General features: G+C 37.9%; 1 protein-coding gene across 5 annotated transcripts in view; it reads left to right on the forward strand.

Moving 5' to 3' along the window:
• Nucleotides 1–20,261, forward strand: part of LOC149317182 (tyrosine-protein phosphatase non-receptor type 2-like) — a 36,814-nt gene that overhangs the window by 14,522 nt on the left and 2,031 nt on the right. For 3 of the 5 annotated variants that reach the window (XR_016280596.1, XR_016280597.1, XM_089516991.1), the window contains exons 2-9: nt 803–897; nt 7,100–7,200; nt 8,308–8,406; nt 8,966–9,103; nt 9,947–10,156; nt 13,586–13,747; nt 15,081–15,271; nt 17,838–17,939. Coding sequence is in view for 3 of the 5 variants with exons in the window: in XM_089516991.1 (XP_089373117.1) it covers nt 803–897; nt 7,100–7,200; nt 8,308–8,406; nt 8,966–9,103; nt 9,947–10,156; nt 13,586–13,747; nt 15,081–15,271; nt 17,838–17,939 (1,098 nt within the window). In the remaining 2 variants the exon portion in view is untranslated. Of the gene's footprint in view, nt 1–802; nt 898–7,099; nt 7,201–8,307; nt 8,407–8,965; nt 9,104–9,946; nt 10,157–13,585; nt 13,748–15,080; nt 15,272–17,837; nt 20,233–20,261 lie in introns of those variants that run through there. The other 2 variants (XM_089516990.1, XM_089516992.1) reach the window with 2 other exon arrangements.

The following is a 20,261-nucleotide window of genomic DNA, read 5'->3' on the forward strand; positions in this document are numbered from 1 at the left end:
CCTCGTTTCTCACAAGATACATTAATGCTACACCTTGCTTCTTTCAAAAGGGAGCAACAGTGGTTTTGCTAAGGTGGTGGTCATGGTGTAACCTCACTTATGGTGTCACCTGGTATGGTCCACACCTCCTCAGTGACATCTCTGTCACAAGACCGACACATGCAAGAAGCTTCTCAGTCAGTGCTCAGTTAGCTATTCTGTTGCTGCTCCCAAGGTGATCGGGTAGCAAAGGGAGTAGCGATTAAGATTGGTTGTTTTGAATGTGCAGTAGAATTGTAGACCTAATATCAAGAAATACGTGTTGCTAGGCATTTTGCCGAAGTGGAAAGGGGGTGGTAGCCCCAAAAAGTTTGGGGACCACTGCTCTATCCTCAACTGGTCTATTCAGGTCCTGCTTGAGAGTAGGTTGAGCTGATTACAGTGTTAGTCCCAGCTATGGCAGAATTCTCAAAATTAATTGGATTTGTTATTCACCACTTACATAGATATTGTTTTCACTGGGTCTTCTCTTGCTGGAACTAACAGCAAATTAAGTTCATTGTGTTTTAGTTGTAAGGGGATGATCTAGTTGTAATGGGAGGATCTAGCAACTTAGTTCAAATAGTTCTCAGTAATTGTATAATATACTGTACTGTGTTCACATTAGTGGTATAGTTTTTGTCATTGTGTTTTTAGTTTTAAATGAACAAAAGGTTCTAATGAGTCCTATGAGACAAAGTTAATCAAAACTCTGATTTTTGTTTTTGTTCACAGCAAATAAGCAGTTCTTCGTATATTAATTAATTATTTTTGTTTGTTCAAGGATATACGGCACCAATCCAATGACTACCCACATAAAGTTGCAAAATATGCAGAAAATCGAAATCGTAACAGATACAGGGATGTTAGCCCATGTAAGTAAGTTTTTACTTATTGTGATTTAATGCCTTCTTTCCACAACACTTCAAAGAAATTTTTAAATTACTAACTTAGGGCCCGTACAGACAGGCTAAAGTAAAGCTGCTTCGGGTAACTTTGGAGGTATGCTGTTTAAATGATGCATACATCCTAAGAATCTGGAGGCCAGGCCAAAGCCACACTCCAATCCTTAGGTCTACAGTGTGGCTTTGGCATGGCTTCCAAACTCTTAGGACAAATGCATCATTTAAACAGCATACCTCCAAAGTTACCCAAAGCAGCTTTATTTTGGGCTGTCTGTATGGGGCTTTTGATTAGCCTTACAGACAATTGAATAACTGTGTGAAGTGAAGTACAGGTATTGACATTAAAGCAGATACAGTAAAAGGCTTTCTGAAGAAATGCTTTTTACACAGGTTAATATCCTGCCCTTTTCATATGGAATTCACAGCAGTGAGCAGTTGTGTATAGGGTTCCTCTTCCATGTGCTGACCAGATCTGCCTAGTTTCAGTAAAGTTTTTGCTTCATTGTTTTTAAAAGATGTCCTAGAATCCCAGGTAACATTATTTCCAATATTATTATTTAAACTTCCAAGAAAGTTAAAGGCTGGTTTCCCCATAAGTATTTCTAACTTCTTATATTATGATTGCCTGTACTTTTAAAAGAATACTAATACTAGCATAGTGTAATAGTTAAAAATCTGTATTATATTGAAGCAGTTCCTTATTAAAATTAAAGTTCCTTAATTTTAGGCTGTTTCATATAGTAAAGTTTATCACAACTGAGCTTTAAAATGCTGTTGAGATAAGAAATGAGACAATTCTGCTATCTTTCTAAAAGTATATTTCTTATGAGCAAATATATTATAGACAAGAGTTTGGGGGTTTTCTGTGCCATACACTATTACTCATCCAGCCTAAGAAAGCCTATGCTACAACTTCTTCAGCACAGTTAGTCTCAAAGGTCATACAAGTTCCCTTTGCATACTGTCATATAGTAATAGATAATGGCATATTTAAAGAGTGCAAGCTAAGTGGTTCAGACAGTTAAACTATGAATGCGTTTTAAGATTTCTACTTTCTATAAGGTAGCAAAATGATAAGAATATTTGGCTAAAGCATTTTGTTATATTTCACTTTGTGGATATAGTTGTATGTATGGTTCTCCTACAATCCAGTTTCTTTTCACTAGAATGTAGTTACCTGGCTGTAAATGTTTTAAAGGATTAAGAAGTAACTTTTAAATAAGATATAAAATAGTATTGCTACCACCTTTTGCTTTATTACTGAACATCTGAGGTGGAGTAAGGATATCAAATCACATTTACATCCAGGAATTATTTTGCTATAAGTAGGACAAACTGAGTCTTCTTAGTATTTTTGGCAAGCTGCAAATGTACCAACATGTCTGATAAATACTTCTAAAAATCCTACTGAAGCCTGTGGGAGTTTTCTAAAATAAATGGTTTATGGACTAGTGCTGCCAGATTATAAACTGTTATACTTAGCACAGTGTTTCATTGTGACCACTTTTAGAAGGACATGTTTACATAATCTTTTACTTGAATAATAAACCTTAATTCTCTGTACATCTCACAGAGTAATAGGGCACGTAGCACTCCATTTGCTAGGAAGCTAGCTGCTGTGAACAAAGGCTTGGCCTGGAATGCTGCAATTAAAAAATAAGTAGATTATAATCTTCCTACTCTTCTCCTGCCCCAAATTTTGAAAAGTGAAGTGATAGCAGCATTCAAAGCAATTGGGAAGAATAAGTCACCAGGAACCGATGACATACCAATAGAATTTACTACAATCCACAGTGATAGAATCAAGGTTAGTTCTAACTAAAATATGCCAATAAATGTGGAGAACAAAACAGTGGCCTACGGACTGGAAGTAATTAATATACATTCCCATTCACAAAAAATGAGACACAAAAGATTGCTGTAATTACAGGTACATTGTAGTAATTTCTCATGTAAGCAAATTCTGCTCAAAATTCTGCAGCATATATTCCAACCACATATGAAGTGAGAAATCCCAGAGATGCAAGCAAGTTTGAGAAAAGGAGTAGGCATTATGTATCATATTGCAAACATATGATGGATAACGCAGTGCACGAAAGGATTCCAGACGAAAATCAACATGTGCTTTACTGATTACAGCAAAGCGTTCAACTGCATAGATCATGAAAAGCTATGACTTGCTCTCAGAGTAAGGGGTGTAACCCTATGCCTGATCGTTTTGGTGTGCAACGTGTACTCAGGAAAAGAGGATGTAAAAGAACAGAATACAGAGAAACAGAATGGTTCCCAGTTGGCAAAGAGATAAGACATGGATGCAGCCTATTACCCTGTTTGTTCAACATGTATGCAGAAAATATCACACACAGAGCAGGCTTAAACTCAGAGGCAGGAGGTGTGAAGATGGGGGGGGGGAAGGGGGAAGAAATGTTAACCTAAGATATGCAGATGACACCATATTACTGGAACAAAGACCTGGAACAGTTGGTAAAGTAGTCAAGAAAGAAAGTGGTAAGGTAGGCTTAATGCTGAATATTAAGAAAATAAAAATGATGACTATGGAAGAATTAGATGAATTTATTCTGGACAATGTTAAAATAGAAATAGTCAAACATTCCCATACCTGGGACCAAACATTGATCAGAGTGGAGTCTGCAGTCAAGAAATTAGAAGAAGACTAGGACTGGAAAAGAGTTGCTATGAAAGAACTAGACAAAATCCTAAAATGTAAAGACGTAACACTGAATGCTAAAGTTAGGATTGTCCAAACCATTGTATTCCCCATCACAATGTACAGATGTGAGAGCTGGACAGTAAAGAAAGCAGACAAAGAAAATCCACTTATTTGAAATGTAGTCTGGAGAAGTTGCTGAGGATACCATGGAAGGCCAAAAAAGACAAACAAATTGGTTCTAGAACAGATCAAGCCTGAAGTCTCCCTGGGAGCCAGGATGACTAAATTGAGGTTGTTGTGCACTGTGAGAAAGAAGGACTCATTAGAAAAGACAATGATGCTAGTAAAAGTGGAAAGAAGCAGAAAGAGAGCAAGATCGCAAGCCAGGGAGGTAGAGGACAGGAATGCTTGGAGATGTCTCATTCACAGGATCGCCATGAGTCCCGTCTCAAGGGCAGCTAACAACACCAAACAAGAAACTATTCTTTTGTCTGGATGAAATAAGATAAGATTATCCCCCAGTTAATAGAGCAGGGGAAACAAAATGGAATGAGCATCTCTTCCATGAAATTCTGGTGTCTTTCCTGCAGCTGGGGAAACTGACGTTTTTGTGATGATGATGGTGGTGATGATGATGATGATGATGATAATAATAATAACAACAATTATTTATACCCCGCCTCTCTACAAAATGCAGTCCAAGATTAAAATATACAGTCCAAACCCTCAACCCCCCCCCTTAAAATACAATTAAACAATGTAGGATTTAAAACATAAAGCATACTTAAAAACAATACAAAAACTGTGGTGAAGTCAGAGGTCAGCAATTAGATTTTCCTTCTGATGGCCAGAGAACTATTCAAGAAAGGCCTGCCAAAAGAGGTCCGTCTTTATAGCTTTTTTAAAGCTATTTAGGGTGGTAATATGACGGATCTTGTCTGGCAGGCCATTCCACAATCTGGGGGCAATAGCTGAAAAAGTTCTCTGGGAGGTCGTGGACAGCCTTGTTTTTACAAGGCTCTAACAATTTTTTCTCCGAGGATCTAAGTGTGCGGGGAGGATTATATGTTATTTAGTTAGTGCTGAGAGCCAGCTTCACTAGTGGTTTAAGCATTGACCTGTGTGATCTATATACCCCCAGGGGTCTTCTTCTTTCTTACTGTATAGTCTGAGGTTTTTCTTTCCTCAGAAATATTCCTTTAACCCTTGGCTCTTTTACTAGCTCCAATTCCTTTCCTAGTCCATTCATTTAATAAGTGACCAGGTGATGGGCTCCCAGTATCCTTAACTATTAAGCGTTTTAATATTTTTGGTAGAGTGCTTTTGATGTTGTTATTTATAAATTACTTCAAGCCACTCTTCTGTAAATAAGAAAGATAAGCTTTATTTACGGGCAGAACTTAAGTTAGTATCTTTTTACAGTTGGTTGACAAATTGTGTGGTTACATTATGTAAAGTGCTTGTTACAATCTATCTTTGTTCCATTTTCCCTCACTGACTTGGTTTCCACCTGAAACAGTGTTTTATTTCTCAGAACACAAGTTCCGATATAGCCCCTTCATCAGGACTATGAATCCTGTGAAAGTCTGGCTCAGTTGACAAGGAACATTCCCTCCAAAGAAGGTCACCCTGAACTAGCTCTTCACTTTGGACAGAACATGACACACTCATATATTTCACTAAACTTCTTCATTCATCTTAACTCTTTTTTCTTTCCTGAATTCTGTTAAGGCTAGCCTCTTTACTTCTAACTGCACTTCTAGCAATACATGACATACTCATCTTCCTCTCAACGGCTCTTCCTCTTTTATAGTCACTCATCACCCCCACCCCCCCTTTTACAGCCAGCCTGACTGATTAACTGTGGGGGAAATTCCACTCTGCCAGTGACTCTCTGCAACCTGTGACTCTGGAGACCAGGGTTTGAATCCTGGTTTGGCCATGAAACCCACTGGATGATTTGGGGCAAGTCACAAACTCTCATTCTCCAGGGAAGGCAATGGCAAACCTGCTCTGAACAAATTTTGCCAAGAAAACCCTGTGATATGTTCATAAGTCGGAAACAACTCGAGTCTCACAACAGCAACAAAGTTAGTGCTGAAAGAAATTCAGCATATTGGATGGAATGCTCTTTAACAACCATTTCTTGTCCGCATGTCTATCTGTCCAGATACAAAGGTGTTTGTTTCAGTTTCAAAAAGACTATGGGTATAGTATCAGAAGTTTCATGATCTGCCCAGAGATATTGTGGGATATTTTGTGTGAAGATGGTTAGTGTAGAAAAATAGCTTGAAAAAATGGGAAGTTTGTTGATTCTGATGGAATGAAGTAAGAAAGTGAAGCGAAGCGTTGCTTATAAAGTGCAACCACTTGGTGATTCAATGGTTAAAGCACTACTTACTGACATCATATTTCCGAGAACACTAGTACCAGTATGTGTGATTTACTATAACAAGATCATAAGGTTTTTTTTCCTGTTGGCAAATGGCACGAGGTATTTACAAAGACATTGGTTTATGTCAAGCAGAAACATTTGAGTTCCAATAAACTGATACACGAAAAGAGAGTATTAACACTGTAATTTCCAAGGAACATAAACAATTTACTTTGAAGGAAACAGTATTAAATTTTAATATAGTTTTAAGAATACACATATGCATTGTGGTTCTGTATTTTCTGAAAAACATCACTCTGGGATGAATGTCTTTAGTTGTTTTTAGAGTTTAAAAAATATCTGCTTATTGGTTTGTCTTGGAAACTCTTGGATTGTGTATCTTTTTGTACAGGAAAAAGCCTGAAATTTTTCTTTGTAATTAGGGGAAAGGGATGAGGGCAGTTTTTCTATTTTAAATATCTCAGAATAGTTGTCTGATGTAACTTGGTTTTTAATTATAGTTATATTTCTTTTCAGTCTTTTGGGGAGTTATGGTTAGTGGCCTGTTATTTTTTTCTTCAAATAGATATTCTGTTTTTGTCATCAAGAGGTCCTGTAGACCTTGATAGTATTACATCAGAGGCACTGTGAGCTTTTGCTGAAACTAGATAAGATGCTTACATTCCCATAAGGGAAGTACAGTAGCCCCTCCCAATTCCCAGTGGATCCATTCCGCCCCCCCCCCCTTAAAAATAGCAACTCACAAATATTCGAGTCTCATTGAAAATAATTTCTCAGAAGATTTGGAAGGTGAATCTTGCAGTTACCTGGATGGAAACCTTTTATTGGCAGACCAGTACTAATTGAACTTCAGCCAATATATTATGATAAAATTACTTGAGTATCAGTACAACAACAACAACAATTTTTTAAATTTATACCCTGCCTCTCCAATGAGATTGAGGCGTCTTACAACAATATTAAAAACATTAAAATACAATGCCCCATAAACCCACCCATCCACCCACCATAACCTTTAAGACAACAGTGTGGACAGAATCAGGGGTAAATAGACTCTCTTAATATTGAAACTATGATTCTAAATACCCTCTCGATTGTATTTATTTCAAGATGACCACAGTCGTGTAAAACTGCAGAACACCGACAACGATTACATCAATGCAAGTTTGGTGGTTAATGAAGAAGCTTGGAGAAATTATATATTAACACAGGTGGGTATTTCTAAATGGTTAGGTCTAAACATAATGAAGCTAGACACTTGGTCTTGGAGTTGTTCTGGTGGTTTATGAAGCTGGATAAGTCTTCCTTCCCCTCTTTTGTACTTTCATGGTTTCTTAACCATTAGCCCAGAGCTGCCTAATTTGGACGTAATGAGCGATAAGATGATACTTTAACCATTAAAAATTATGTATGTGACAAGTTATTAGGAAAAGAATGGTTGCAAGATTTTTGGATAAATGCCTATAAGAAAATACAGATGAGACATTAAATGAATAAGTATAGACTTATCTCAGTATTAAATAATGACTTTATTTGCTACCATATTGGCAAGTAGATTTACAAGACACATTTCTCAGAATATCCATGAGGTTCAGAGTGGTTTTCTACCCAAAAGACAAGGAATAATGTAAGAACTGTTCTTAATATTATTGGGTTTTTGAAACTTCATAATGACAAAATAGCTAATTTGATTTTTTAAGATGGCAAAGAAAGCAGTTGATACTATTTTTGGAACCTTTACTTCAAGTATTGGAAATAATTACTTTGGAAATATTATTCAGGCAATAAAGAAGACAGTCTACTCAGTCCAATAAGCCCAGATCTTAATAAATGACAAACAGTAACATAGACTGAAATACAAAAGGGGACTAGACAAGGTTGTTATCTCTCAATTTAATATTTTGATGCTGGAGACCCTGTTGAGGGATATTTGAAAGAAGCAAAACTCTATGGGGTGAGGAAAAAAGAACAGTATAAGATGAGAGCTTATATGGATGATCTTGTGATTATTTTGATCACATTAGACTTAATGAAGGTTCTTTTGGAAAAACGGTGTTTGGAACATGCTGTATATTTAAAGTGAATTGTGACAAAACAAAATTGCGACTAAAAATATGATTTCAGAGGAGAATAACAAAGTTTGTGAATATATTGACATTTTTGCCAGTCTTCATTATCCACTATGTTTTGTTTACGCTGAAACATTAAATACTCCACGTAACCTTGTATTCTCTGTTTAGGAATGTCTCCTTCTGCAGGTACTGGTTCATGTCTGATTCACAATAGACTGCTGACTGAATGTCCTTCCTCTTGTGCAGGGTCCACTTCCTAATACATGCTGCCATTTTTGGCTAATGGTATGGCAGCAAAAGACAAAAGCAGTTGTTATGCTGAACAGAATTGTTGAGAAAGATTCGGTGAGTTGCCTGAATTACATATAAGTGTGCAGTCTCTCTAATATGACATGAATGTACTGCTTCCTCTCATTTTGAGCCCTTAGTTTGAGAATATCTTGATGTTTAAGGATATCTTTCTTTAAGAACCTAGTAGCTGAAACAGCAGTACAGTATTAATAGAAGAATATAATGTCTCAGGCTAGAAAAGGCAGTTTGATACAAGTTAAATAATGTTAAAATACCCATATCGGTTACCTTATTTTATACCCATATTCGGTCCCCTATCAAAAAATCTATATCTAGGGTCCTGATGTATAACTAAGCATGCACACGTTCAATCCTATAGCTGCTAACATTTTAAAACATAGTCATTTGGGGAGAAATGAAGAAATATTATTTCTAATGTCTTAACAATAATCTATGCCTAGAACCCAGAAGCAAGGGGAAAGGATTCCTCTACATCACCAGAATAATTTCATGTGATATTAGTTTGGTATTCTGTGTAGAAAATCTCTGTCATAAATCATGTCTGTGTTAGTCATCTTTGACAAAATATTGTTAAAAATGTTTTATAACTTAGGTGAAATGTGAACAGTACTGGCCAACGAAAGAAGAGGAACAAATGATGTTCAAAGAAACAGGATTTTGTGTGAGGCTAAAATCTGAAGATGTGAAATCGTACTATACTGTACGCCAGCTTCAGTTAGAAAATATTAAAGTAAGTTTCATATAAATAAGCTATCTTCTCTAAAACTCTTGTGAAAAGCATATGCAGCTATTCCTATTTCCTTAGGATAGTTAATAGAAATATTGTGTTTCTGAAATAAGTCATAATTGTCTACATCTCTGTTAACGGCTCCTCTGCAGGAGTGGGAACATGAGTATCCTTCATGTACTGTGAAGTGATTGATAGAAAGTCTCATAGGCAAAGAGAGATGTCATAATGCTTTACTATTTTTTTAAACTGAATGCTTCATTTAAACACTCTGTCCTCTGTGAGACCTGTGAAAGAAAAAAATTCACCCCATCCTTAGAGACAAAGTCGAGCAAGATGCAATAAGATTTCTTTTGTGAAACGGAGGGTAGGTAGAGAGACTACATATTCATGGGGATACTGGAGAGAAGGAAGAGAATGTTTGATTCCCTTGTTTTATTTAAAACATGGAGAAACACTTCAGTTTCCTTTTGGCTTAATAAATAGTTCTCTCTCTACTGCTTATTGTTTTTCACCATCCAGTTTTCTAGTGGTAGGGTTGCCATATCACCTGAGTAGCTGAAATTGCTCAGAGTCTAGGCATGCCATCCAGTACCCATCATTTGGCCTGGATTGCAAGCTTTCATTTTTTAAAAAGGAAAAGCTCTACAACATAATCGCAACTATTTTTGGTTCTGATTTTGTGTAGTTATGTTCAGCTGTCAGGTTAGAGCTTCAGCTGCAGTTTTCATAGTAATGACTTTACTAGTAATGTATAATAAACTTTTCAAGATATTTTCATGCATGATTATCTCATTGGCTATATAAACATGTTTTTTTTAAAAAAAAAACTATTCTTTTTTTCAGACTGGAGAGTCCAGGATGATTTTCCATTTTCATTATACTACATGGCCAGATTTTGGAGTTCCTGAATCCCCAGCTTCATTCCTTAACTTCTTGTTTAAAGTCAGAGAATCTGGATCTCTGAGCCCTGAACAAGGGCCTGCAGTCATTCACTGCAGTGCTGGAATTGGACGTTCTGGTACATTTTCCTTGGTAGACACATGTCTTGTCTTGGTAAGTGTGTGTCCCCCAAACTCCACCTAAGAACTACTAGGCTTGAAACACAAAAGCCAAAAGGCCCGCCATTGGGCTGTGTTGGGGGCGTGGTGTTTAGACGCTGCACACCCCAACGTAGAAGAGTCGGCCTGAAAAGGAGTGGAAAAAACATGCTCCTTTTCAGAGGCCAGTTAGAAACAGACACGATGGACCAGATTGGGTCCACACGCGTGCAGTTGCCACGGCAGCAGGGCAGCCCTGAGCCACCTTTCTTGGCACTCTGTTTTGCCTCCTAGACAATTATTTTTGATTGGTATGAAAAAACTGTTACTCATTATTCTTCAGTAACACTTGATAAACTGAATTTTGCAATATGGATATAAAATGCTGTGTAGTTTATTTAATTAGCACTGTATTTACTTTTTGTGGCCCATCATATGGTTGTGCATAGTACTGAATAGCCTAGATTAAGCATCACATTCCCAGTACAGTAAACCATTATTTGCTAGAATGGGAACAAGGTTAAGTATACAACTGAAGTATTCAACTTCAGAAAAGCTTTGCAGTTTGCTAAAGCTTTGCAGGAGATTGGTTTGAACGGTCACTGTAAAACAGAAAAGGAAGTGATAATTTGTTCCTAGTTTAGAGTTTAGTTAAACTGTGAATTCCCAGTTGAGAAATGATGAAAATCTGGCTTGAAAAAGAAGGAAATTTAGATTCCCTGAATCTGTGGGACACAGGGAGGAAGAAATGCTAGTGCTTTTAACTTGCTCCTACTTTACAATGCCATGCTTTTTTTCTGATTTACAGTGAAAAATGCCAAAAGGGCTGCAGTTAGGGACAGAGAATATGGGGAAAGGGTAATTTTCATTTTGCAACCTCCAAATATATCCATCAATATGGTACTAAATATTAGCATAAAGGTGGAACTTCTGTAGCATTTTATTATTATTATTATTATTATTATTATTATTATTATTTTACAGCTCCGTAGGTTTACATGGTGCTTTACACGGTGAACAAGCAGAAGAAAGATAAAAGCCTGCCTACAGCTTACATTCTAAAATTAAAAGATAAACAATTACAAAATTGAAAAATAATCTTTAAAATAAATAAAGCTAAAATAGTAAACTAAAACAGTACACAGCCAGCCATCAATCAAGTTTTAAGTTGGAATGCTTCTCTGAACAAGATTGTCTAAAGTATTGTTATTAAATTTTGTAATAATACTTTAGATTATCTTGTTCAGGGAAGCATTCTAACTCACATCCTGTTTCAGCTGTGCAAATGCACTCCTGGCCACTGCTGAAGCATTGGGCATCCAGGCTCAGGTAGAGTAAAGGAGCACACCCAAGCTGTGAGCCTGAGATTTCAGGGGGAGTGTAATCCAATCCAACACAAAGTCCCTATTCTGCCGTATGACTGACCAGGAACACCTCTGCCTTGTCTGGATTAAGTTTCAATTTGTTTGCCCTCATCCAGTCTACTACTGACATTAGAAATTGGTTCAGTATAGAGACAGCTTCCTTGGAATCAGATGGAAAAGAGGGTGAATGAGTTGGGTGCCATCCGCATACTGGTGGTCCCTCACCCCAAATCTCTAGATGACCTCTGACAGCAATTTCACATAGATGTTAAATAACACGAGAGACAAAACAACCCTGTGGGACACCACTAGCCAGGAGTTTCCCAACACCACTTTCTGAATTCGCCCCTCCAGGAAAGACCATAACCACTGCATAACGGTGCACCCAAGTCCCATCCTTGAGAGGCAGTCCAGAAGAATATCATGCTTATTCATACTGAAAGCCAGCAGGACCAACAGCGACACACTCCCCCTGTCCAGCAAAGGTGACAAAAGCTGTCTTTGAAGATTTTCAGACCTGTCTGAAACGTTCCTGAAAGGAGCCAGGAATGTCTTTATAAGGGCCAGAAGGAGGCAGTGTTTGAAATCCTGAAGCGCTTCTCCCTCTTAGTGTGCCTGAATCGTTCCAGGGGAGTGAGTTTTCTATAGACACAAAAGCTGCGTCTATAGAAAACTCACTCCCCTGGAACAATTCAGAAGCACTAGCAGGGGAAAACTTTTCCATGGCGATGGGAGAAGCTCTTCAGGCTTTCAAACACTGCCTCCTCCTGGCCCTTTTAAAGGCGTTCCTGGCTCCTTTCAGGAACGTTTCAGCCAGGTCTGAAAATCTCTGTTGCATAGCCAGGTCTGAAGCCAGATTGAAATGGAACCCCTGGAATTGGGAAGCCACCACTCACTCCAGAACTTTGCCCAAAAATGGAATATTAGAAACTGGCCGAAAGTTATTCAGAATGGTGAGGTCCAGGGAGGCCTTTTTCAGTAAAGGCTTCACCACAGCCTCCTTTAGACAGGATGGAAATCTGCCTTGCTACAGTGAGGGATTCACCACTTCCCTTATCCACTCAGCCAGTCCCTCTCTAGCTACTTTCAGTATGCATGTGGTGGCCCTCACTTCTCTAAGGATCTTGTCCACATCCTCAAGTTGTACAAACTGAAATATTTCCAGTAACACAAGATAAGGAGATGCCAAGATTTCATCTTGGACTCATGTCAACTATGGCATCCAAGTCAGAGCAGATCTGAGTGATATTTGTCTGCAAAATGTCTTGCAAATTCATCACAGCAAGCTGTTCAGTGGTTTTTATTGTGGGTCAGAATATAAATGGCCCCGACCACTTGGGACAGTTCTACTGGACAATGCTGTGCAGACACAATGGCAGCAAAGAAGTATAAATTTCTTTGCTGCCACAATCACCACAGCATAGACCTTCTAATGGCCTGTAGTAGTCTGTGTTCGGTTGGACTCACTCTGAAGCTTCCACTTCCATTGTTCTAGTCTTGATCTCACTTGTTTAATCACTGCCACAGGGACGTAGCCAAGGGGGGTGGTTCTTGAGGTCTGGACCCCCCCCTTCCATTAGAAAAATGAATGGTGTGTGCCGCTGCGCCCAAGCCCCATTATAATGGTGGCACTTAGTCTGGACCCCCCCTTCCTAAAATCCTGGCTACGTCCCTGCCTGCCAGCTCCCTGGTGTACCAGGGGGTATGTTTTGCTCCACATCATGGAAAGGGACACTTAGGGGCAATTGTGTCCACCACACTGGCCATTTTCCTATTCCAGAGATCAGCCAGGGCTTCAACAAGATCACCTGCCAAGGCAACAGAAAGCTCCCCAAAAGCCTTCAGGAATCCATCTAGATCCAAACGCCTACAGGGGCAGGCCATCATAAATACTTCTTGATTGATATTCACTAGTGAGAAACCAGACTAGTTAGTGATGTCTTGGTTTTCGCATGTATATTGAATGAGCTAGGTGTGTTTTCAGGGGCAGGGCTAAACAGAAATGCCTACTTTGAAAAGTGCCTCTTTTCTCTGTTTAACATTGTTCCAAAAATTAGTTGTGCCTTTCCTTTCTTTTACAGATGGAAAAAAGAGAAGACCCATTTTCTGTAGATATTAAGCAAGTATTACTAAATATGAGAAAATACCGAATGGGACTTATCCAAACTCCTGATCAGCTAAGATTTTCCTATATGGCTGTAATAGAAGGAACAAAATACATAATGGGTGATCCTACTATACAGGTATATATTTGAATTAACCGATTTAAAAAAAAAATCTTGCCCACCTTCTCCTTCCCTCCCCCCTTCTTCCTTCCCCCCTCCCCTCCCGCCTTTGCTTCTCCTTCCCTCTTCCCTCCTTCCTGTCTTTCTTCTTTCCTTCCTCTCTGTCCTGGCTTGACTTTGGGGTCAGAGTCTGCCACTCATTCAGCTGGGGCCAGGGATGGAGCTTGCGTCTCAGAGCCCTGTCCCCAGGCCTAGCATCTGGGATGGAACCTCTGGCCTCTAAAACCCAAGCCCCGGCCCTAGCGCTGGCTCCCTCCGGCCAACAGGGCTTGATTCAGAAGGACGGAAGGAGGGGGGTAAGGAACTTTTGTCCCCAATGGTGGCACTTGCCATCCACAGATATTCAGATCTGCAGATGGCAAGTCTGTGGATGAGGGCTCACTATTCTGTTAAAATAAGTAATGGTGTCTTAGGGGTTTTTTGCAGCACTCAAAACAATGCCTGTGTTTAATATGCAATTTACTGTAAATGAGTGCTCTCAATAATTCAGTATTAAAATGAGCAAGCAGAAAAAAATGTTGAAGATACACTTAAGAATGGTAATTCTCATGATCATCAAAGTACAAAGGAACATACTTTGCATGTTAGTGAATAAATGTACAGCTCCATCCAGTGGATAGTAAAGTGCAGAAAGGCCCATATTTAGGCTACAAGAGGAGATGAGATTCTGTGCACTTATGGAAGGCTTATGTTGAGGGAGTAGAATTGGAAAATTGTCTAGTTCTGGAAATATTTTGAATGCTTATACCCTTCCCGTTGTGAATGGAATTAAAATATAAGAGACCAGTGCTGGAAAACTAATTGAAGGGTACATCATAGCCAGTAGCTGAACATGCAAAACGATATTTTTTGTAAGTATAATACTGTAATTGGATCCAAATAATAGTAATTGGGGGGGGGGGAGATCAGCCACTGTTGCTTTCACAAGTGCATGTGAAAGGGTTTATATAGTTCTGTTGAAAATCTATTGCACAACAATCTTAATGCATCTGCAAGCAGATGTCTTTGGATTTAGCTTTCTTTTCTTGTGTAGTGCTTTGATATGAGAGACAACACAATCCTTTTGTAAATGAATGTCTTTCACACATGGAAAGTCATCATTAATCCAACACTGATTTTTTTAAGACTGGTCTTCTCCATGTTGAGGTATGCATTTCCCCCCACTTGTAGAAGTCTGTTGTAATGTAGTTGATATTTGAAAAGGGTTGTACCTGTAACTTTACAGAATGCTTTTTTAAAAGTAGATTTTAATCTTCAAAAAATTAATAAATAAAATATTTTCTTCTTTCAGAATCGGTGGAAGATACTTTCAAAAGAGGACCAAGCACCAAGTTCTGGACACTCTCCTCCACAGGCAACCAAAGTAACTGCAGAGAAGTACAACGGAAATAGTGTGGGATTAGATAATCAGGAGCAAGCTGAGAATGTAAATGCTGACTTGTCTTCTGCACTACAGAATAATGCCGATGCAAATGCTGACATGTGAGTATCATTTATATAAAAGCTAGAAAACTGATCAGTACTTAAAACCATTCTTCAGTCTCTTAAATGAACTGGGTCAGGCATTTTTAGCCATTTTCTAAAAAATATTTTTGAGGGGTGCAGCTCCCAAAGCCTAACAAATGGTATTGTCAGGCTGCATTTTGCCTACCTTTTGTATTATAAGGTACACACAAAAATGTGGATTTTTAATTGTGAACTTTTAGAGAAACTGGATGGAGTAGTTTATGATGTATTCAATCATAACTCTACCATAGGCCATAAATAAACTGATTCATCCATTCCTATATAACACTATCTCTTAAAAGTTCAGAATTTGGTAGCAGCCATTCCTCTTCTTCCCTACAGTATCCATGTTCTTATTAGTGCCTTAACTCTGGTGACCCTGTTCTGTTTGTTTATTTGTTTGTTTGCTTGTTTTTGTTTTTCGGGAAGATTTAGTTAAGACAGTTTCCCATTGACTTCCTCTAGGGCATATCATGAGAAGACATAACTCTTTAGAAAAGACAGTTTTCTTTGGTAAAGTAAAGTACAAGAAGTGGAAGACAGCATTACAAATGGACAGATTCAGTCAAGGAAGCCACAGCCTTGAGAACTGGGAACTGAAATGGTGTATTTAAAAAATAGCAGTAATAATAAATTGAAACTACAGCTTCTACAGTCAGCCCTCCACATTTGCTGCTTTAACTTTTGTGGATTTGATTAATATGTTCTCTCTTAGAACTTTTCCAGCTTGACTCTATGGGCACTTTTCACCAGCAGTTGTCCTGGAGGAGCTAGAGATTCCTAGAGAAGTATCTGTAGGTCCTCCAGCACAATTCTGTGTTCAAATTCCACAGGATAGATAGATGTTAACCATAGAGTTGTGCTGGAGGCCTTAGAAAGGTGTTCTCACTGGTTAAAAATTGTGTCTTTTCATTTGCAGTTTTTCGACTTTCGTGGGGGTTCTGCACCCCTGTTCCCATCAAATGTGGCATATGTATTTCATATCCTGATAGTGTGAGACAGAGTTTTTAATAATACGCTTAACATTAATGCTTAACATTAATTACTGCTAGTGATGGGTTCTAGACCTAAATCACAGGTAAGATTCCAAATGCCTAATGGTATAAACAGAAGTCTTGACAATATTCCTGAAATTGCATCATGAATGAAAAGGTTTAGATGTAAAGATAGTCAAGTCCTGCTGGCCACATTGCAAGCAAACCAGTGGTGAAACTGGCTTAACCACACTCTGCATAGTGCAGATACAGCCTTTAACCATGGACCATACAGTCCCACTTGTAAGCCTTGTTTTGAATGTAAACCTGAGATCAGATCTTTTGGCCTCAATATTTAGACATATTTTGGTATTTTATAGAAGAAATCACAAGTACTTGACATACTCACTTTTGCATATGAGGAACGAGCTCATATTATAAAATGCTCCTAGCGAGAAGGCAGCAATGGATAGTCATGTGCAGTACATGTGAACATTATGTGGAAATTAGATCAGTTTACAGTATTTATGTGTAGAATGAGTGCAAGATTCCAGGCAAACACATGTTCCTCCTTGAGTCAGTTACCATGTCTGTACAATGCATCTTTATCCTCTCACACATAGCACAACTGGAAGTCATATACAAATCTGCTGGGTGTAAATCCTAGAGTGGTCGAATTTCAGAAACAAGTGTTCTGAATAGTTTATTATTGGGCATTAGTGAACATCTCCCTTCTCTGAAATAGACTGCAAAAGTGGGTGTGTACCAGACATTCCATGTTATATGGTGTAAGTGGCATGCATGCAACAGTACATGTATATGATTTATACTTGCCATTTACATGGGCTCACTTTAAAACATTAAATCTAGCTATACACCTTCAGCTCTGTTTTTATTTTTATTGTTTGTGTGTGTGTGTGTCCATCCTTAAAAAAAGGACAATTCATATTAAAAGCAGCTTTCTTGTCTCCCCTTTCCCAATTCTTTTGCACATTCTAATTATCTATCTCTATATGATGGGATAGTACAAACAGAAGACAGAAAGGTCTTACTGAAAATCACTTTCCAGAAAGAGGAGAAATGCAGTTTTTAATATAGTATGACACCTTAAATATCAAAACCCAATGTAGGTCTCCCATTTTGATACAATCATTGTTCAAAATGTGTACGTTCTTAAAAATAGATGATTAATCTGATGTACAAGCATAACTTTGCATCCAGAAATTTCTCCTTAACCTACTTGCTGTCAGTTGTCCAACAGTTTTGAAATGCTTGTACTGTAACTTTGTTCAACATCTAGTGAGGTTGTGATGTATACTCCCCACTTAATTCTCCCTTTAGACTTGTTAAAGCCTGAGAATCCTCCAAAAGAACTAAAATCTGCATTGTATCATTACAACTTAGTGATCATGTTTTAAATTGGTTTATAGTTTAAATAGGTATAAACTAAATATTTTAAACCCTGTGTGTTGGTTTTTATTATTGTGTTCGAAATATTGCATTCTTGTGGCAAGATGCACTAAAAATCTAGATAAAACTGACTCAGCAGTTTTTGTTTTCCTTTTTAGTGCTGTTCGCAAGAGGCTGAGAGAGGACAGAAAAGCTAACACAGCACAGATGGTGCAGCAGATGAAACACAGGCTGAGTGAGGCTGAAAGAAAAAGAAAAAGGTGGTTATATTGGAAACCTGTTGTTACTAAGATTGGTTTTGGTTCAGCCATTTTCATTGCAGTTTATTCTTGCTGTCAGTTGTACTTCCATGGTTCTCTCTTGTAAGTGCTTATGCAATTATGTATCTACAAACAGAAGTCCCACTGATTTATGGGATTAGGTATTATTGGGTCCAATATTGCTATCATAGCTGTTGGAACAAATGTGCTGCTAGTTTATTAGTGGCAATTTAACTTGCAGTACTGAAGGCCTATATCTGAAATTAATGCAGTAATCCTATAATGCACAATATGAGAACCTGATTACTAGTCACTGTCTCAGGACTTTTCACGCAGGTACTTCTGAAACCAAACTGACACCTGGGGCCCTTTCACTCAGCAGTTACACCACTTTGATTCCATTTTAACTGCCATGGTTTCATCTTGTCATATGCTGGGATTTGTGGTTTAATGAGGTATATAGAATTCTGCCAGCTCTGTAGTGCCTCTCCAGACTACAAGTCCCAGGAATTGATAGGATGTAGCTATTGCAGTTTGTGGAATGCAAGTGCTGTAATTGTGTAGTAGGGCCCCTGGAATAAGATTGTACACTCTTGTTGGGGAAGTTAATGCACATTTTTCAACAACTACATGTATAGAACTTTAAAAGGCCAACTAGATCAAGTAGACTGACTTTTCAAAGCTTCATTCTGCCACCTTGCATACCTGATACAAGCAATAAACAGTGTGATGTTATAGTCTGAATGCAGAACCATTAGATTTATGTGTGGAATCTACTATCAATGCTTTATATCCAGACTTAAATTTTATATTTACAGTATATAATCTTACCTTTTGTAATTTACTGTATTTTTAAAAGCTACATTTGTACAAATTTCTCTGACTTAGTGGTGCATCCATCCCCAACATTTCAAGAGTGATTTGGAAATTTACTGACTTCACCATTCCCAAATTAGTAATTAGTGCATAGCCCTTTGAGACATTTGTTGTTAGCAGATGTGGGCTATTTCTCAGTTTCTGCTCTGTAAGTTGTATTCATGTATTTATGCTTGTAGTTATTTTTATTTAAAAAAAACTTGAAAATGTTGAATGTTAGACTACTGGGGGCTTGGGTCCTGAAGCTCAAGCTGATTCTTTTGAAAGGACCTGTGTTAAGACTGCAGTTGCTGTTGGAAGCCATAGCTTGTGTTTAAAGTTCAAACATTCCATTAAATGTAAAAACATTTTTGCGTGTCTAATTTGAGTTTTATTCCTTGCACTATTTAAGGATTCTTTTATAATGGTCGCAGACAATACATGAGAAACTTGCTTTCCTTTTTTTTGGTACGATCAGAAAAGATAATAGATGCAAATACTTACTGGTGTTCTTTTTTTAGGAAAGGAAAAATAGAAAAGAACTACTGAATAATGTATTTTCATTACTCTCTGGGTACTATTTCGCAGTAAAATGTGAAACTGATGATTTTGTAATACATAAGTGTACGTAAGACAACTGAACCAAAGTACTTTTAAACAGTGGTTCAGGATATAGGACCAACAACCATCGGCATGGAGAAATATAGAACTCTGATATAGTATAAAATGTCTTCGTTAATTGCTTGAAAACCTCATTGCGCAACAATACTTGCATCATTTTTTAAACTATGAGTTTTGACTGTGGTCTGAATAACATAAAAGGTGGATAACTAAATGTTTCTAGTATAATGGAATTATGCAAAATTGATCCATTTAATGGCACTGATCAAAATTTCATGTTTTCAATATATATGGAATATTCTTGTGTAACCTCCCCCCCCCCACCCCCCAAAATGATCCCACATCAGCAAAAGGAAAACTTCTAGTATTTCGATGAGATTATCCAAGCTTTGAAACTGGTGTTTAGAGACAAGTTCTTGTATGTACAAAAAGAAAGTCATAAGGTATCTCACTTTTAGCTATCCCCATGGAATAATACAGACATGAGTCTTACAGTAATCTAGTTTGTAATAAGTAAGATCTCCTTCAACATCTCTGGGCTGGCCCTCCAAGGTTTCAACCAGGAGTCTTTGGCAGCCCTACTTAAAGTTGCAAGGGCATGATGCTGAGCCTCTCAAGTTGAAGCATGTACTCTGTGACTGAACCACAGTCTCTGTTCTCTCAACTATAAGTAACCTTTCCCCCATTAGGCATGATAATATTTTCCCTAAAATTAAGCAGCTATGTGTTCTGTGACAGCATTGTATGAAACATGTAGTTTGCAATGTTCTTTTTGTTAAATTCACTAAATCTTGTATCTAAATCAAAGCACGAATTCAACTGGGTTATATTAACCATTAATAATTG

The sequence above is a fragment of the Sceloporus occidentalis genome, unplaced genomic scaffold, assembly GCF_023333645.1.
Source record: "Sceloporus occidentalis isolate IW3139 unplaced genomic scaffold, rSceOcc1.0.p SCAF_3, whole genome shotgun sequence".
In the NCBI taxonomy this organism is placed as follows: domain Eukaryota; kingdom Metazoa; phylum Chordata; class Lepidosauria; order Squamata; family Phrynosomatidae; genus Sceloporus; species Sceloporus occidentalis.